We start from the raw sequence: 17,457 nt of genomic DNA, 5'->3' as shown, positions 1-17,457 counted from the left end.
ACCAATCTATAAGACGTTATTGGATTTTATAGATACGTAGTTTTTCTATGTACTTAGACAAACACTATGCCTACATACATAACAAAAACAATATATCTAGAAAAAGCCAAAACGTCTTATAATCGGAAACGGAGAGAGCAGGCAACAAGTTAGCCCCTTCGTTTCAAAGTCCAATTGACTTTAACTTGTTTTTTTAGAATTACACAGCACAACGCAGACGCCCACAATACGCACGCACACTCACCCCTATGAATACATGTACGCAGCGACGAAGCCAGGAATCGACGAAGCCAGGGCTGGCTTCCTCTTCTTCTTCCTCCAGCCCCTCCTTGCCTTCTTCTTCCTCCTCATGGCGGTAGCCCGGGCTAAGCTCGGGCTCCATGTAAATCATGGCCGTAGGGGGGGCTGGAGCACGGGTAGCCCCCCCGCTGGCTTCGTCGCTGCATGTACGCAAACCCTACCCCTATGAGCATCTCCGAAGGACTGAGCCGGCAGATCTCGAGATTCATAAAGTTACCACAGTCGTCTCGCTGTCGACGGGGACATCGCCTACCACTAAAAACATAGCGTCAAAACTTTAGCTTTTGTCATGTTTGTAAAAAATATTATGCCAACATTTATAACATTATTTTGTTTATTATATTATTTATAAAATATGTTTTGAAAGTGCATTTATTTTAACCTGTAGATGTCTTTCAAAAAAAAACTGGTCAAACCGATGTTTGATTTAAAAGGCAAATAAAGTGGACCAGTAGTAGTATAATTTAGGTTTTGCATATGAGGATGCACAACTTCGGTATTACGTGGTGCAACTCAATACTTCACTACTTCGAATTGTGCACAATTGTTACATACTCTATATCATGGCTATGTGTAAGCACTAAGCAGAAATGTAGAAGCCAGTTTTCCATCGACATGGAACATATAGCTGTTTTTGTTCATGACGAGGCTGATTCCATCTTTCTTTACAACGTTAGCATGATGGGTTTGCAGAACGACCCCACACCACATAGACTGGTCGAGCATGGCATGGTGCCGACGTGCAGTGGTCCGACTTTTTTTACGAGATGCGTTTGCTCCATGAAAATGGCTTGCCGGAGGTTTCTTCAGAACAAGATTCGAGGAAAGAAGCAAAGCACTCCAACAAATTCACGGGAAAAGACTACCAACTCGACCTACAGGGGGTAAGACAGTACTCAGGGTGCATTAAAAGTCGAATCTAGATCTGAGGAGTGCTTGATGATTTTAAATTTTAAATTATCAAATAATCTCGGATGTGTTTAGTCCCAAAATACAGTTGGGTAACGACTCCGTGAGGAGCTCTTCTACAGTCCATTCCGAGTTTGGAATTCTAGCCAATCGACCTGTTCATTGGTTGTCAAACAATCTCGGATGTGTTTAGTCCCAAAATACAGTTGGGTAATGACTCCGTGAGGAGCTCTTCTTCAGTCCATTCCGAGTTTGGAATTCTAGCCAATCGATCTGTTCGTTGGTTGGTTTCTAGACTGATAAGTCCGGCTAATACTGGTTTACTGTGAAAAGAAAACATTCTTAGCTAACTGATAAATCCTGACCGAAACCAGCGAGCGAACATGCTGAATATATAAGCCCATGCGGCAGGCAGGCACTCTGCCTTTGGGAATATCGCATATGCCCTCAGTTGCTTCCCAACACCAACAAACTCAGCAACCAAACAAAACGTTACCCTTCAACATCCGCAAGTCTCCTCTTGGCTGCTTCTTGCCCAGCCTGCTCTCTACCTAGTTTCGTCATCTACCATCACAGGTCAGGTTGCTCCGCTCGGAATGGCCTCCCCGTCGACAGAAGCCCCGCCTCCTCCCACCCTCCGAGACGTCATCGGCCATGATGACGACGACGACCACTTCATCGCAGAGGAGGACGAGGACGAGGACGAGGAGGAGTGGGACATGAGCAAGCGTATGTCGCGCCTGTTCATGGAAGGCTCCGACAGCGGCGACGCCGACGACGAGGACGGCGGAGACGAGGAGGAAGAGGAGGAAGAGGAGGACGAGTTCGAGGTGCGGTCGGACGTCAACGCCGCTGCCACCACGTACCGCCCGTGGCCTCCGTACGACGAGCCTTGCGGGGCCCCGTCGTCGGCGTCGCTCCCGGGCACGCCGGACCGCGGCGGCGCGCAGGCCACCGCGCAGTTGTCGCCGTGGTGGCCCGGGCCGAGCGCCAAGGACAAGGAGTACGCGAGCGAGACGGAGGCGCGGTGGCCGCCCGACGCCGGCGGGCGCGGCGGGAGGCGGCGGAACCGGCGGGCGCGGATGGCGCGGGAGGTGTGGCTGGAGCGCACGTGGCGGATGCGCAAGCAGCGGCGGCAGATGCAGCTGCGGGAGGAGGTGCCCGTGGTGCTCCTCGGCGGCGGCGACTCCCCGGCGAGCCGCGCCGGCAGCGGAGGCGTGGCGATGGACATGGAGGAGGTCCGCGCGTGCCGGGACCTGGGCCTGGACCTCCCCGTGCGACTGGACCGTGGAGATCCCCTGCTGCTACGCGATCTCCGGCGTCGACACCGCCAGCAGCGGCGGCAACTCGCCGGCCTCCGGCAGCTGGCGCATCTCCAGCCCCGGTAACCATCGACTAACCGAGACCCCGGCCCAATCATTGTCATTGGCGTTAATTAGTCCCTACCAGCCTCCCAATTTTCTTTTTCTAGTACGAGTACGATACTGCGCTGCTAGGCAACCATCTGTTTGTCAACGAGTGCTCCGGCCGAACGGTTTGTCCGTACGGCCGCGATCGAGTTGTGTCGGTCCGGTCGAGGCGCCGAGCCGATCAGATGATCGAGGTCGCTCACCTCACCGGCCGGCGGGTCAATTCGTCGCTGCGCGCACGTCCATTTGGCATGAAACTGACGGGGGCCTTTGCCTGCCCGGTGGCCGCCGTGCACGCACGTCACCTCGACCTCGCACGGGCGGAATCGCATTCGACGGCCGTCTCTCTCAGTCTCTCTGCCCTGCCTTGCCAGGCAGTGCACTCGAACCAAGTTTATAGAGCACGCGCGCCAGGACGCCAGGTGTCATGCTCATGAGCACCCCCTGTCTCATCATCATGTCCACCCGCTTTCCTGCTCTCATCATGGCGCGCGCACTTTTAGCCCGCGATGATACAGTAACGAATGAACGCGGGATTCCCGGTTCCTTTGCCGCCGCGGACCCTCAGGGCTCCTTTGGATAGAGAGTTGGAAAAGGCACGTGGGTTTGATCCCCAATGGGATTACCTTCCATGAACTTGCCACCCCCCTCCCGCTGGGTGAGGGAAACCCCATCAGAAGAAAATTATTATATATACCATTTGGGCAAACAGCGGAGGCCGCGCGAGAGAGGGACAGCGGAGGCCGCGCGAGAGAACGAGAATGGAAAGAAAAACACGAGGTGGTAGGCGTTTTTTCTGACACCCGTGGATCGACGAGGAAGGACTGAAAAGGCACGTGTGTTTTTTTGCCCTGCATCGTATCAAAGGGGCACCTGGGTTGGAAGGGGGAGCAGAATCGTGGGCTTCATTCTCCCCGAGGTTGGGGCTGGTATCCCCAGCGGGTATCAGCGTACCCAAAGGAGCCCTCAGTGGTCGCGAAGGAGCGTGCAAAGGGCTGCCATACCATTACTAATTTAGCAAGCGCATGACGATTATTTAGGATAGGGCGGGGTGTGTTGCTTTGCTGCCAAGCGTTCTCTTTGGTTAATTTCACCGTTCCATGATAAAACCCACAATAGTGTAGTACTGACGTGACACTGCTGTACGCCGCTGTTGAATGGAAACAGGGGACGATCCCAAGGACGTGAAGGCGCGGCTCAAGGTGTGGGCGCAGGCGGTGGCGCTCGCGTCCGCCTCTCGTCTCGGTTCTTGAGGCACAACGGCGATCAAGACGGATGCAAGCTCACCATGCGTACACATCCACAGGACAGATTGCTCGTCGTCTCGTCTCCAACAGTAACATATAGTCTTCGCATCTCGTCAGATGAAACAAAAAAAAAGTGTCGCCATTTGGGGCAGAACACCGTTGCTTCTGCCACATAGTTCTTGTGTCCGTGTGGTCATCATATATACTGTAAGCTAGGATCAGGGTTTCTTTCAAAAAAATTAAAAAGCAAAAGCAAACTGTAAGCTAGGATTAGCATGCATATGGTTTGGTGACTTAAGTAAAAAAAAAAAAGATTGTTGAGGGAGCTAGCCGTACGTGCACAGTGCGCACGGTTGGCTGGGTTGACAGTGTGACACGTGCAGCGCTGTGGACCGTGTGTGTTTTTGAATTCCATGACCATGATTGCTGTACGAGTATAAAAGGAGTGCAGGTGAAGAAAACAGAGCTAGGGGATTTTCCATGGACGTTGTTTGGCCGGTGGGGAGCAAGGCGACCCAAAAGCTCTTCATTCGTGTGTTGATTCTACTGTAGTACTATAGACTTGGAAAAGCGAAAGGAGAGAACCTCGGGGAGAGAACAGACTCATGCAAAAATGGTTTCTAGAAGGATGTTTACCATGTAGCAGTAGCAGTTGTACGAGTAGTTCTATCCTCCATTGGTATTAGTACAACTTCACTTTTCAGTCCGAAATGCACTTGCCTCTGTCCCCGAAAGAATACAATTCTAGCACAAGTTTGACCAATTATAGATAAAAAAACATCCATGCTTATGATACTAAATAAATACCATCAAATTGATTACGAAATGTATTTTTATAATAAATTAATTGAAGGACATAACTGTGAATATTATTTAATAAAAACTTGGTCAAAATAAACCATTTTTTGTGGCACACAACCAATAGTTGTATTCTTTTCAGGATGGAGGTAATACGTATGTGTGTGTATCTGATGGGTCTCTGTGTTTTTCATGGCGTGAGATGTGCTCAGCTGATAAGCCGACTGAAGCTGATTTATTGTAAGAAAAAAACATTGTTCCATAACTGATAAGCCAGACTAATAGGTTCAAACAAAGATATAAAGAAGGATGACCACATTTATTTTGAGATGACTCTGGTCAATTCGTTGCTATTAAGGCCCTGTTTAGATTCCAAAAATTTTCACACCAAAGTGTCACATCGAATCTTGCGGCACATGCATGAAGTACTAAATGTAGACGAAAAACAAAACTAATTGCACAGTTGGATGAGAAATCACGAGACGAAACTTTCGAACCTAATTAGTCCATAATTAGACACTAATTATCAAATACAAACGAAAGTGCTACAGTAGCCAAAACCAAAAAATTTTGCCAACTAAACGCGCCCTAAGTCGTAAAATTGTGTCCACATCTGAATAAAGTTTCATTTTGGCACGTATCTCACATAACTCAGATGGCTGAATGATGCCTACCAAATGGGCGTCGATGCTCTAACGTAAGAGAAGACTCCCCAGAAAGTCATGTTCAAACTCAGCATGGGAATTTCGCTGAAAAATAAAAAACTATCGGCACTTCCTCTTCAACTACTGTATGTTTTGCACGAATCAACAATTATCCCAAAACTGAGCTATTGACTTCACTCAGCTGTCCAGGGGTAACTCGCCACAGTTAACGATTCGGCAGGGCTGCTTGGGAGTATCGGACCTGCTGGTTTCTTCAGATTCAAGCTGCTTCACCACGTCCATCCCCTCCAAGACATGTCCAAACACGACGTGACGGTTGTCCAACCACGGTGTCTGAGAATAATTCCATTATTTCTGTGTGAGCCAAATACCTAGATATATAAGACCTCGATGGCCGGTTCTTGCTGAAGAAAACAAACATGAGAAGTCCAAGGCTATGTTTTGATAAGGGATAGTTTATTCATGACATATTATCCTAGCACATCTAGATGTACATGTACTACCTTGAATCTTGTCTTGTTCATACATAAACAACAACAAACCCAATCAATGTTATCGAGTTGAAAATGTCATGGTGCTCAGTTATGACATGTAATAAATCAAAGTATATGAATAGTTTTTTAATAGACAAAGTTCAAAGAATTTTGTGAAATATATAGCTGCGTTGAAAACTAGCCAAACAACTTAAACATAATCAGTTGGTAACTTTGACCAAAGGTCCAAAAAGAATAGAATGACAAAATATATTTTACAAATCTGTCTAAAGAACAACAGATAATTATTTTCATATGAATCAAGAGTAACAAGATACTAGGAGACACTGAGTTCATGTACCAACAGATGTAAGAGGAGGCCGTTCAGAATTTTATGGGCCTGGACAGTAAACCCTCGAAAAAGGAATCAGTGGAAATTTGTGCTTAAGGATTAATGTTTCGCTTTGGGAGTTTAGGATGTGGAATGTATCTTCCTCCCTCCCCCTTTTCTGAGACAAACGGATTTTTCTAGCCAAGTTTGTTAAGGGTGTATATAAACTTGTTACTACTCTGGTTCAACAGCTATCTAATCAGCTACAACAGAATATAGGAATGGAACTACAAATATGTACTGAAAATATATACCAATGGAACTACAAATATGTACCGAAAATACTGACTTGTTCTTAATTTCCTATATCTTTAAGACTATCAATGTTACAGTCACTGATGAACATTAGATTTGAATATATTACTGAAAAGCTAGATTCTTAACGCTGCTTAAGATGTTCCAGCAGGCAAAATAGTGAGCAAAATGAACTCTATCATTACTACAAATCATGAATGCCTTACCTTCACAGTGCAAATGAAAAATTGACTTCCATTTGTGTTAGGGCCAGCATTTGCCATGCTTAGCACACCAGGGCCAACATGCTTCGCTGCAACAGAGTAAGCCAAAGAACCTCTCAGTTTAAGAACTAGTGAAATGGCACTAGACACCTCGACATTTTGCAATTCAACAGAACTTCATTCAGAATCAGTTTTCCTGTAAGCACTTGTCTGTATTATTAAATTAATGTGCAGAAGTATTCATAAAGAGCATTTCTCAAACCTCCTTGGGCAGTCCATGACCCCATTAAAAAAATATATATCTGATCACGTAAGAAGGATCACCAATGCATGTGGAATCTATTTTTTCTGACAATGATAATAATGTGTATTGTCAGTGACAAAAAGCTAGAGAAAGTTCACATAAAAATTCATCATAATGAGAACAGAATTAATAGCAGTACTTTCAAATGAAAATGTGTTACGGCTTAGGCTGCGTCGGGGGGAAGAGTGGACAGTTGCTGGCCGAGGCTTGAATCCTCGGCGGCGAACAGGCGGCGCCGTGGCCGGCGCCTGAATTCTGGGCGGCAAGGAGGAGACGGTGAACAGTGCTGGGCACCCAGGGGAGATGGAATGTCTCAATCCCAGGTTAACTCTTCATTAAACAAATGGTCTGCCTTATAGGCGAATTACAAGCATGCCACTAATTTAGGAATAACAAACTAAACATGCAGCTAACAAACTTCCAACAAACTCCACGCAAAGCTCCTGTGATCTAACAAGCTGAAGCTGATCTAACCAACTAAAGCCGCATTCTAGTCACTGGTGGCGCGTTGCCTCCTCTGGTACATTTGGCCCACCATAACATCTCACCCCCCTCGGGAAACAGCTCATCCTCGAGCTGGAACGAGGGGTAGGCTGCCTAGAACGCCTCGACAGATTCCCAAGTTGCCTCTGACGCCGGCATGTTGGCCCACTGGACGAGGATCTGCCACTCGCCGCGCCGAAGGCTGGCACGTAGGACCCGTTCCGGCTGTTGTAGCGGCCTGCCATGTTGGAGAGGAGGTAGAGCAGGGATGATAGCTGGCGGAGCGCCGCGGAACGGCTTCAGGATGCCGACATGGAAGACGTCATGTATCCTGGCGCCGTCCGGAAGACGCAGGCGATAGGCCACCGGTCCGATGCGTTCCAGCACCTGGTAGGGCCCCGCGTACTTGGGGGCCAATTTGCCGCGGTGGCTAGGGACCCGAGATTTGGTGGGTCGGTGCAGCAGGCGAAGGAGCACCCAGTCCCCCACCGCGAACTCCAATTGTCGATGATGGGCGTCGTAGTGGCGACGAGCATACTCCTGTGCCTGGAGGAGGCGAGCGCGCACCTCCTGCAGGAACTCGTCGCGGCTGGAGAGCAGAGCGTCGACGGTGTCCGTGTTAGCTGAGGCCGGCGCATAGGGCAGCAGTTCCGTGGGGTCCCTGCCATAGACGACTTTGAACGGCGTCGTGCAGAGCGCCGAATGGAAGGAGGTGTTGTAGCAGTACTCCGCCCACAGAAGCCAGTCAAGCCAGTCCCGCGGACGATCGCCGGTGATGCACCGGAGGTACATGGCGATGGTCTTGTTGACAGCCTCTGATTGTCCATCCGTTTGAGGGTGGAAGGCGGTGCTCAGCCGCAACTGGACGCCGACGCGGTGGAACAGGTCACGCCAAACGTGACCGGTGAACACCGGATCGCGATCACTGACAATGGAGTCAGGAAACCCATGTAGACGGACGATCTCGTGGAAGAACGCGCGAGCCACTGACGTTGCCGTGTACGGGTGCCCCAACGGGATGAAGTGGGCGAACTTGGAGAACCTGTCCACCACAGTAAGAAGGACGCTCTTGCCATGCACCTTGGGCAGTGCCTCAACGAAGTCCATCGCGATGTCCGCCCATACGCGGGACGGCACCGGCAGCGGCTGGAGAAGCCCCGCGGGATGCAGGGCCTCCGTCTTGTTCCGCTGGCAGGTGGAGCAGGCGCGGACGAAGTCGCTGACAGTGTAGCGGTCGTGGTCGAGGTAGAAGGTGGCGCGGAGGCGTTGCAGCGTTTTCTGGACGCCCTCGTGGCCCGCGGTGTGGGCGAGCTGCAAGATGTCGGGAAGTACAGCCGACGTGGGAGGCATGAAGACGCGACCATCGTAGATGATGAGGCCGTCACAGACACTCCAGTCCCCGCCGTGATTGCCTGCCGCGACGGCGTCCCGGCGTGCCCGCAGCTCCGCGTCCTGGGCGAGCTCCTGGCGCGGGTCGTCGTAGAGTGCGAACATGGGCATAGACATAGTCGCCAGGAGAGAGGTGTCGCCGTCACAGGACATGGACAGGGCCGTCAGAAGGGGCGTGTCGCCGTCACGGCGCGACAGCGCGTCGGCGACCGTGTTCAGTCGCCCGGGGTGGTACTCGACCCTGAAATCAAAACCAAACAGTTTGCTAATCCATTGGTGTTGTGGAATGGTTGACAACCGCTGATCCAGCATATATTTAAGGGCGTAGTGGTCGGTGCGGACGACGAACGCGCGCCCCCACAGATAGGGACGCCAATGCCGCACCGCTTGAACGAGGCCGATGAGCTCGCGCTCATATGCGGCCACCTTGAGGTGCCGGGCCCCGAACGGTTGACTGAAGGAGTGGCCCCGCGCCCTGGTGGAGTACCGCACCGAAGCCCGACCTGGATGCATTGCAGTCCACCACGAACTCTTTGCTGAAGTCGGGGAGACGCAGGACAGGGCGGCCTTCAAGGCCGCGAACGCCGCCTTTGCGGTCGCGGACCACTGGAACGCGTCCCGCTTGAGCAGCTGTGTGAGTGGAGCCGCGATGGAGCCGAAGTTCTGAATAAAACGCCGGTAGTATCCGGCCAAGCCCAGGAACCCGCGCAAGCCACGGACAGAGCGCGGCTGCGGCCAGGCCTGGACGGCATCCACCTTGGAGCTGTCCATCGCGACGCCCTCGACCGAGATCACGTGGCCAAGGTACTAGACCGATGACGAGGCAAACGCGCACTTGGAGCGTTTAAGGTGCAGTTGATGCTCGCACAGAACATCGAAGACGGCACGGAGGTGCTGCAGGTGCTCGGTCCAAGGCGTGCTGTAGATTAGGATGTCGTCAAAGAAGATGAGCACGCAGCGGCGCGGGAAGGGCTTGAGGACAAAGTTCATCAGGGCCTGGAACGTCGATGGTGCATTTGAGAGGCCGAACGGCATGACCAAGAATTCGAAGTGGCCATGGTGCGTGTGGAACGCCGTCTTGGCCACGTCCTCCGGATGGACACGGACTTGGTGATACCCAGAGCGAAGGTCGAGCTTCGTGAAGAAGCGTGCGCCATGAAGTTCGTCCAGGAGTTCCTCTACCACGGGGTTGGGGAACTTGTCCTTCACCGTGGTTGCGTTGAGAGCCCTGTAGTCGACGCAGAATCTCCAGGTCTTGTCTTGTTTCTTGACCAAAAGGACAGGCGCCGAAAACGGGGAAGTACTGGGCTGGATGATGCCCTGCTGCAGCATAGCCTCACACTGCGCCTCCAGCTCATCCTTTTGTAGCTGGGGGTACCTGTAAGGACGTACGGCTACAGGATCAGTGGCTGGCTTGAGATGGATGTGGTGGTCACACGGGCGTGCTGGCAGTAGGACGGACGGGGGGTCGAAGATGTCGGTGTAGGCGTCCAGTAGCCGCTCCAGGAGCTACGACTCTGTGCCGCGGGCGGCGTGGACGCGGGCAGCATGGAGACGGCCCGTCGGTGGGATGTCCGTGCGGGTTGACCCGATGCCCTTCCACAGGACGCGCCGGCCGTGGTGGTTGAATGCCATGCAGAGGTCGTCGAAATCCCACAAGATGGGGCCCAGGGTGCGCAGCCATGTAACCCCGAGGACCATGTCGTAGCAGTCGAGGGGAATGGAGTAGCAGTCCACCGTGAAGTGTTCCTCCCCTATCCGCAGAGCGATGTCATGTGCAAGCCCCCGACAGGCCACGCGGTCGCCGTTTGCCACAACGACGTGGGCACCGCGGCTGTCCTAGAACTGGAGCCCGGTGCGCCGAGCTGCCGACGCGCTGACGAAGTTGTGGGTGGAACCAGAGTCGAGCAACGCCGTCAGCTCGTGCGCGCTGATCCGGACACGGAGTTGCATGGTGTCTTCCGTGCGGATCCCCGTGATAGCGGAGAGGGATATGAGCGGCTCGTCGGGGTCGAACGGAGCGGCCGAAACGGGCGATGCCGCCGGCCCGTTGTCATCCTCTTCAGGCTCTAGGACGATGTAGTCCGCTGCCTCGAGGAAGAAGAGGCGTGCGCACTTGTGGCCGCGGACGTAAGGTTCGTCGCAATTGTAGCAGAGCCCCTGCTTACGGCGTTCGGCCATCTCGTCCGGGGTCAGCCTCTTGTAGACGCGCGGCGGTGGAGTTGTGGCAGAGGGCGACGAAGCCATGGGTGCTGCTTGAGAGCCCACAGGAGCCGGGAGGGCCGCGGGCGCGCCCCCGGGACGCCGGTGTGGCTGTGCAGGAGCTGGTAGCGCGGGGAGGATCGGCGCGTTGCGCCGCTCATATGCGCGTGCCAGCCGCATGGCGTGTTGGAGGGTCTGCGGCTCATGGAGCTCGACATCGACGCGGATGTGGTCCGGAAGACCGCCGGTGAAGAGCTGTGCTTTCTGCAGGGGGGCGAGAGTACCCGCGTGCGCCGCGCGCGCTTGGAACGCCTCCATGTACTTGTCGACGGTGGATGTGAAGGGCAGCCTGGCCAGATCGGCCAGGTGGTTGGTGCTGAGGGGCGGCCCGAACCGCTGTTGGCATAGAGTCCGGAACTCCGGCCAAAGTGGACAGTCGATCTCGCTCTCGAGGACGAGATACCACTGCTGCGCCGCGCCAGTGAGGTGGTACAACGCCAGCCAGACTTGATCGGCCGGGCGTGTTTGTTGGCCACGGAAGAACTGTTCGCACTTGTTCAGCCAGCCAAGCGGATCATCCCGGCCGTCGAACGACGGGAACGACAGCTTGTGGTACTTGGGGACCATCAGGTGATCGGTGTCCGGCTGAAAGTGCGGGAGCGGCGGCGACGTTGTCATGGGTGCGAACGGCATGGGCATGCTCAGTCTGCATGATGGACGACAAGGACGGCACTAGGCGACGGTGAGTGGGGGAACAAAATTTGAGTGATGGGGACCCGCTGAGTCGGCGGCGGTGGTGGCGGCTGCGTGAACAGCCGCGACTGATGCCGAGACCGGCGACGTCGAGACGGGCGCGGACAGCGGCGGGTGTGATGCCGTGGCCAGGCGGCGCGGTGAACAGCTCAGCGATGACCGGCCCCGTGGAGGCCAGCAGGGCCGGAATGCCCCCATAGCCGGGAAGGCCATATTGCGGGAACATCGGGGTGGAGAGGGATGTCCGGCCCTCGATCGCCGCCAGTCTGGTGGCCATAGCGCCCATTTGCAGGCGCATGTCGCCCATCTGGGTCTGCAGGCCCTGGATGGCGGCGGTGAAGGCGTTGAGTGCCTCGAGAGGGATGGCGGCCATAGTAGGCTGGGGTGGTTGAGCGGATGGTATGATGGCGGCGGAGACACCGGTGATGGGAGCGGCGGTGATGGCGGTGGTGAGCGCGATGGCGGCAACGTCGGTGGTGGTGGGCGCGATGGCGGCAGCGGCGGCGGTGGTGGGCGTGATGGCGGCGGCGGAAAGTCCCGAGGAAGCCATGAAGTCTGATACCAGATTGTTACGGCTTAGGCTGTGTAGGGGGTAAGAGTGGACGGTTGCTGGTCGAGGCTTGAATCCTCGGCGGCGAACAGGCGGCGCCGTGGCCGGCGCCTGAATTCTAGGGCGGCAAGGAGGAGACGGTGAACAGTGCTGGGCACCCAAGGGAGACGGAATGTCTCAATCCCAGGTTAACTCTTCATTAAACAAATGGTCTGCCTTATAGGCGAATTACAAGCATGCCACTAATTTAGGAATAACAAACTAAACATGCAGCTAACAAACTTCCAACAAACTCCACGCAAAGCTCCTGTGATCTAACAAGCTGAAGCTGATCTAACCAACTGAAGCCGCATTCTAGCCACTGGTGGTGCGTTGCCTCCTCTGGTACATTTGGCCCACCATAACAAAATGCAACAGTAGAAGTTAATAAAATAGAAGGCTCAGAATCACTTACACATAAAACTTTCATCATCAAAGCATTCACCATAAATACTTCTCCCACCAGTACCCTGTGGTTACCACTAATAGCTTAGCACTAGAATAAGTGAAGACGACCTTTTAGCTCGTGACAGAACTAGTTTCTCTGAATAAATATTATCGAACTTCTGAACTTTATTTCACTTTCAATTCTTTGAAAAGTATAATGTTACCCATAACTAATAAGTAGCCAGTGGTAGCTTTTGCTAGTTTGCATACTTCCATGGTGCAAACTTGTGAGGTGGAACCCTACCCCACCCATCAATCCCATCATCAGCATATTGATTTGGTTCCATATCGACAAAGAGCAGAGAAGTCTGTTTTCACCATCATTATTTGTTTTGTACTTCTCAGTCTCAGCAACCTAAACCCAAATTTAATTTGCAAACTAAATGTATTTTGCGCAACTTCGGCACCCAACAATCAATTTTGCACAACTTCGGCACCCAACAATCAATTTTTTATTATGAGTTACACCAATCTACATTTTCACATTATGTTCATTCCCTTGCTGCATTATACGAAACTTGTGACTAAAAACAAAAGAAAATCTAAGCTTATCTAGTGAGAACAATCATTCAAGCAGTTTTGCAGACAAAACCCAATCGATGTATCATTATTGACTATGGTTAACGATGGAAATAGAAGTGACAAATTGCATGAAGGGAGCTGCATTGTGCTAATAGTTTGTAAAATGGTTTCAACTTATCTACACACAAGAGAATAGATATTTAGTGATGCAATGCAGATAGTTGGATGCTAACTTCAAGGTGCAATCATAGTACAGAGTGATATCCCAATAGACATTGGATGAGATAATGCTCAATGTTCCACAAGCATGTCCACGGAGACAATATAAATCAGATCTAAACAGGCTCAACAAATTCCATGGGTTGTGAAGGACTTGATGCACTGGAAGTATAGGCTTTAGTTCTATATCTTAAACCCATATGCCAATAAACATATGTGGCTCATATGATTGCCATTGACTGGTGATACCATCCTAAAATCCAATAGTAGATCAGATAATCAATAAACTAATTTTTGAGAAAGGCATGATACTCAACTATTAGGACACTTGCAGCGAGTATGCAGATCAATAGGCGCAATATAACTTAATCTGGCCGAGCTAAACAGACTGGATGAGGAAGACAAAATTTCATAACTGATTTTGTTCTGCTTTCATGTTTTCCTTCCATGTTGGAGTTCATTCTATTGTCACTTGTGAGCAATGATTTACTATGTTGAATAATGAATGCGAACCTTAATTCTAATCTCCTCTTCTTCAGTTGTCGGAATATTTAACAAAATTTGCAGTAGCCATTCAGGCGAAATGCTTAGTGGTAAAAATGCTTACATTGTTTTCCTGGAAGTCCCCACCTTGAATCATAAAGTCCTTGATGATCCGGTGGAAGGAGCAGCCCTTGTAGCCGTACCCTTTCTCACCTGCCCCCCAAGGCCCCAAACAAAAGAGCAGCAATGCTTGTTAAATTCGACTCATAAAGCTACTGTGACTAACGCTGGTTCAAATTCGACCCACAGCGTACGCACCAGTGCAGAGTGCACGGAAGTTGTCGACGGTCTTAGGTACGACCTCTCCGAAGAGCCCGATGACGATGCGGCCCGCGGGCTCCCCGCTGACCTCCACGTCGAAGAAGCACTTGGTCGTCACTTTGGCCTGCAGATCCACGGCTCCCTGTAGCGAAACACCGGGGGCCTGTCAGCACGCGTTCGGCCTCGGGGAGCGCCGGTAGGTGCCCGTAGCCACACATACCTCTGCCGCAGCGGCGCGGACGGCGACGGCGCCACGGGCGTCGCGGTGGCCGCCGAGCCTCAGCGCGGGGATAGCGCGGGCGGGTAGGAGGGAGAGCGCGCCGCGTCTCGTTTCCGTTGAGTAGCAGAGGTGGGTGCGGGTCGACGCCGGTGCCGGCGCGAGGACGGAGGGGGCGGACACGGCCGGCTTGCACGCCATGGTTGGGTTTGGGTTTGGCTTGGCTTATCGGATTTTTTTTAGGCCTTTAGTTTTCCCCCTAAGTTTACATCCTGTCGGAACGTGTTTTTGCTGTGGCGTGTCGTAAACGATCGTAAATTTTTAGTCGGAGTAGTATTTTTTTTTCACACAAATCAATCAGCAGTACTTTTTCATGAACCAGCAACGATACGAATCAGCCAACCGAAAAGGCTGTGTATAGACACGTATATAGAATATTAAATATAAACTAAAAAATAACTAAATGTATATATTGTGACTACTTTACGAGATAAATCTTTTAAGCCTAACTAGTCCATAATTTAACAATATGATACTAAAGTAACACATGTGTTAATAATGGATTAATTAGGTTTAATAAATTTATCTCGCGGTTTAACAAAACGGTTTAATGATTCTGTAATTTATTTTTTTATTAGTATCTAAATAACTTGCAACATCTCCACATGACATCTGACATGATACACTAAAATTTTACACCCTAAATTTAAACCAAGGTTTAATCAAAAATTTGGCTTATCGGATTGGAGGGAGAAGAAATCAAGAGGGCGTTGTGGTCAAGGGCAGCCCAGCATGGGTACGCTCGAAATCTCGAATAGCTGGAGAAGTGGAAGTAGTGGAGTGGAGAGAGGCAACTTGCGTGAACGCCTTTGTAGGGTTGGTCTGTTGGGCTTCTTCCCACTAGACTATCATAACTTTCCCTCTTTTGGGTCACTAAATTAGACTATGACTGTGTGTACTTTTGTAGCCCGTGTGAAGTGTGGTAGAGTGCGATGATTGTGGGCCCCTAAATTATTGTTGGGCCATCATCTTACTGTTAGGCCCGGAAGGAGTGAGAGCGGCGGCCCATGGGAGCCAGAGTAGCGGCTCTCACGTTCCCACTCCCGGCAGGCCGGCACCGATGTCCAGCCATCCAGGCAGCTGGTTGCATTTCTTTTTTTTCCCTTTTCTTTCTTCTATTTTTATTTTCTTTTTTGTTTTCTATGGGCTTTTATTCTTCTTTTTTATGTTTCTTTTATTTCTTTCTTTTCTTCTATTTCTTTGTCGCCTATCTTTTTAATGTTTTTTTTTGTATGTTTCATATTTTTCCTTTTATGTTTTTTATTTTACCCTAATTAATTATTTTATTTTTAATTTTAATTTTTTACTTTTATTTTCTGTATGTATTCAATGAGGTATATGTGATTTTATGTAGTATATATGTAATGTTTACGTTGTATACATGTGGCATACCTCTGATGTTCGCTTGAAATATTTCTTCTATAGTATAATATGATTGTTCTTATAGTATTTACGAGTTGTATTCTAAATTATCATTATAGTATTCATGAGATGTTTCATGATATACATGATCTTGCGGTGATATTCACTTAAATAATTTTTCTATATCATAATAAGACTATTCTCATACTACTTGTGAGGTACATTCTAAACTATTGTTATAGTATTCATGGTATGTTCAGTGATGTATTTTGGATTGTTCATATAGTATTTTTTTTGAGATATTCCATGATGCATTCTTGATTTTTCTGGAAGCACTCATGTTTCCTACGTGGTATATTTTTCAAATTTTCTATAGTACCAATGAGATATTCCATGGTGTATTTTTTGGTCATTCGCGTAGTATGTATGGGATATTCCAATGAGAAAGTATACAGGTGCCTTAGCCAGCATGGATGCACGAGGTTTTGAGTTCCTATGCTAGAGACCCCAAAACCCAACAGGTACTTCAACAACTAGCCATTACAAATTCTGACAGTGGTAGGTGACGTCCCCGTCGACTGTGAAGTGCCTATGGTAACTTTGTGAATCTCGAGATCTGCCGGCTCAGTCCTTTAAAGGTGTTCATAGAGATAGGTTTACGTACATGTGTTCATAGGTGTGAGTGTGTACGTGTTGTGCACATCTATGTTGTACTGTGTAATTCTTAAAAAAAAGTTGCCCTTGCCGGCGTTCTCATATGTTCCCTATATTTGCTTGAGCACTCACGTAGACGGTGACTTGAGTTCCTTATGCTAGAGACCCCAAAACCCAACAGGTACTTCAACAACTAGCCATTGCATGTTTTGACAGTGGTAGGTGATGTCTCCGTCGACTGTGAAGCGCCTATGGTGACTTTATGAATCTCGAGATCTACCGGCTCAGTCCTTCAAAGGTGCTCATAGAGATAGGTTTACGTACGTGTGTTCATAGGTGTGAGTGTGTATGTGTTGTGCACATACTGTGTAATTCCTAAAAAAAGCTATCCTGGCGTTCTCATCCGTTCCCTGTACTCGCTTGAGCAGTCACGTAGACGGTGACTAGCCGGCAGCCCAGGGTGTGACAGGGCTTAATTAAACATGCCTCCCAACCTCAATGCTTTGTCAGGGTGCCGAAGCAAGTGCGCCCCACTGCTGCTCTGCCTTGCAACTAACCAAACCTAAAAGCTGTATACAAGAGATGCGCATGCGTCAGACGATAATTTTTCCTACGTAATCCCGCATTAACTAACTGTACCTCCACTCAAAACAATGGGGGGGAATCCCCACCCCACGATGACAAGACGAAGGTGAGCGCACTGCAGGACGAGGCGCCAGCCAGCGACGGCAATCGTCACTCGTCAGGGACAGGGAAATGCCGTGCACGCACTCGCCATTGCTTGCGCGTCAGCACATAGCAG

General features: G+C 50.4%; 1 protein-coding gene and 1 pseudogene across 2 annotated transcripts; one reads left to right on the top strand and one right to left on the bottom strand.

Annotated features, from left to right (window-relative positions):
• The first annotated feature begins 1,607 nt into the window (after window positions 1–1,607).
• Window positions 1,608–4,022, top strand: LOC136458116 (uncharacterized; annotated as a pseudogene).
• A 1,104-nt stretch (window positions 4,023–5,126) lies between these two features.
• LOC136455958 (uncharacterized) lies at window positions 5,127–14,823 on the bottom strand. Of its 2 annotated transcripts, none has more exons than XM_066455694.1 (6): window positions 14,583–14,823; window positions 14,360–14,504; window positions 14,166–14,254; window positions 12,786–12,840; window positions 6,654–6,739; window positions 5,127–5,661 (listed from the first exon to the last, which is right to left on the bottom strand). In XM_066455694.1, the coding sequence occupies exons 1-6, from the start codon at window positions 14,778–14,780 to the stop codon at window positions 5,506–5,508; spliced, it is 729 nt and encodes a 242-aa protein (XP_066311791.1). In that variant the 5' UTR covers window positions 14,781–14,823; the 3' UTR covers window positions 5,127–5,505. The 2 variants fall into 2 exon arrangements, with proteins under 2 accessions (XP_066311791.1, XP_066311792.1); XM_066455695.1 differs by having other exon boundaries at window positions 5,546–5,682.
• Between the last annotated feature and the right edge of the window lie 2,634 nt (window positions 14,824–17,457).

Source organism: Miscanthus floridulus, chromosome 6 (assembly GCF_019320115.1).
Source record: "Miscanthus floridulus cultivar M001 chromosome 6, ASM1932011v1, whole genome shotgun sequence".
Lineage (NCBI taxonomy): Eukaryota > Viridiplantae > Streptophyta > Magnoliopsida > Poales > Poaceae > Miscanthus > Miscanthus floridulus.
The sequence above is the reverse complement of the archived record's forward strand: the minus strand, read 5'-3'. Positions and strand labels throughout refer to the sequence as shown.

Bases quoted from the DNA above. Each gene is read 5' to 3' on its own strand.
- LOC136455958 (XM_066455694.1), bottom strand. From the start codon at position 14,780: ATGGCGTGCAAGCCGGCCGTGTCCGCCCCCTCCGTCCTCGCGCCGGCA. The intron at 14,255-14,359 runs GTGCGTACGCTG...CTTGGGGGGCAG, and splicing joins CTTCCGTGCACTCTGCACTG to GTGAGAAAGGGTACGGCTAC. The intron at 6,740-12,785 runs GTAAGTGATTCT...ACTCTGTTGCAG, and splicing joins TGATGATGAAAGTTTTATGT to CGAAGCATGTTGGCCCTGGT.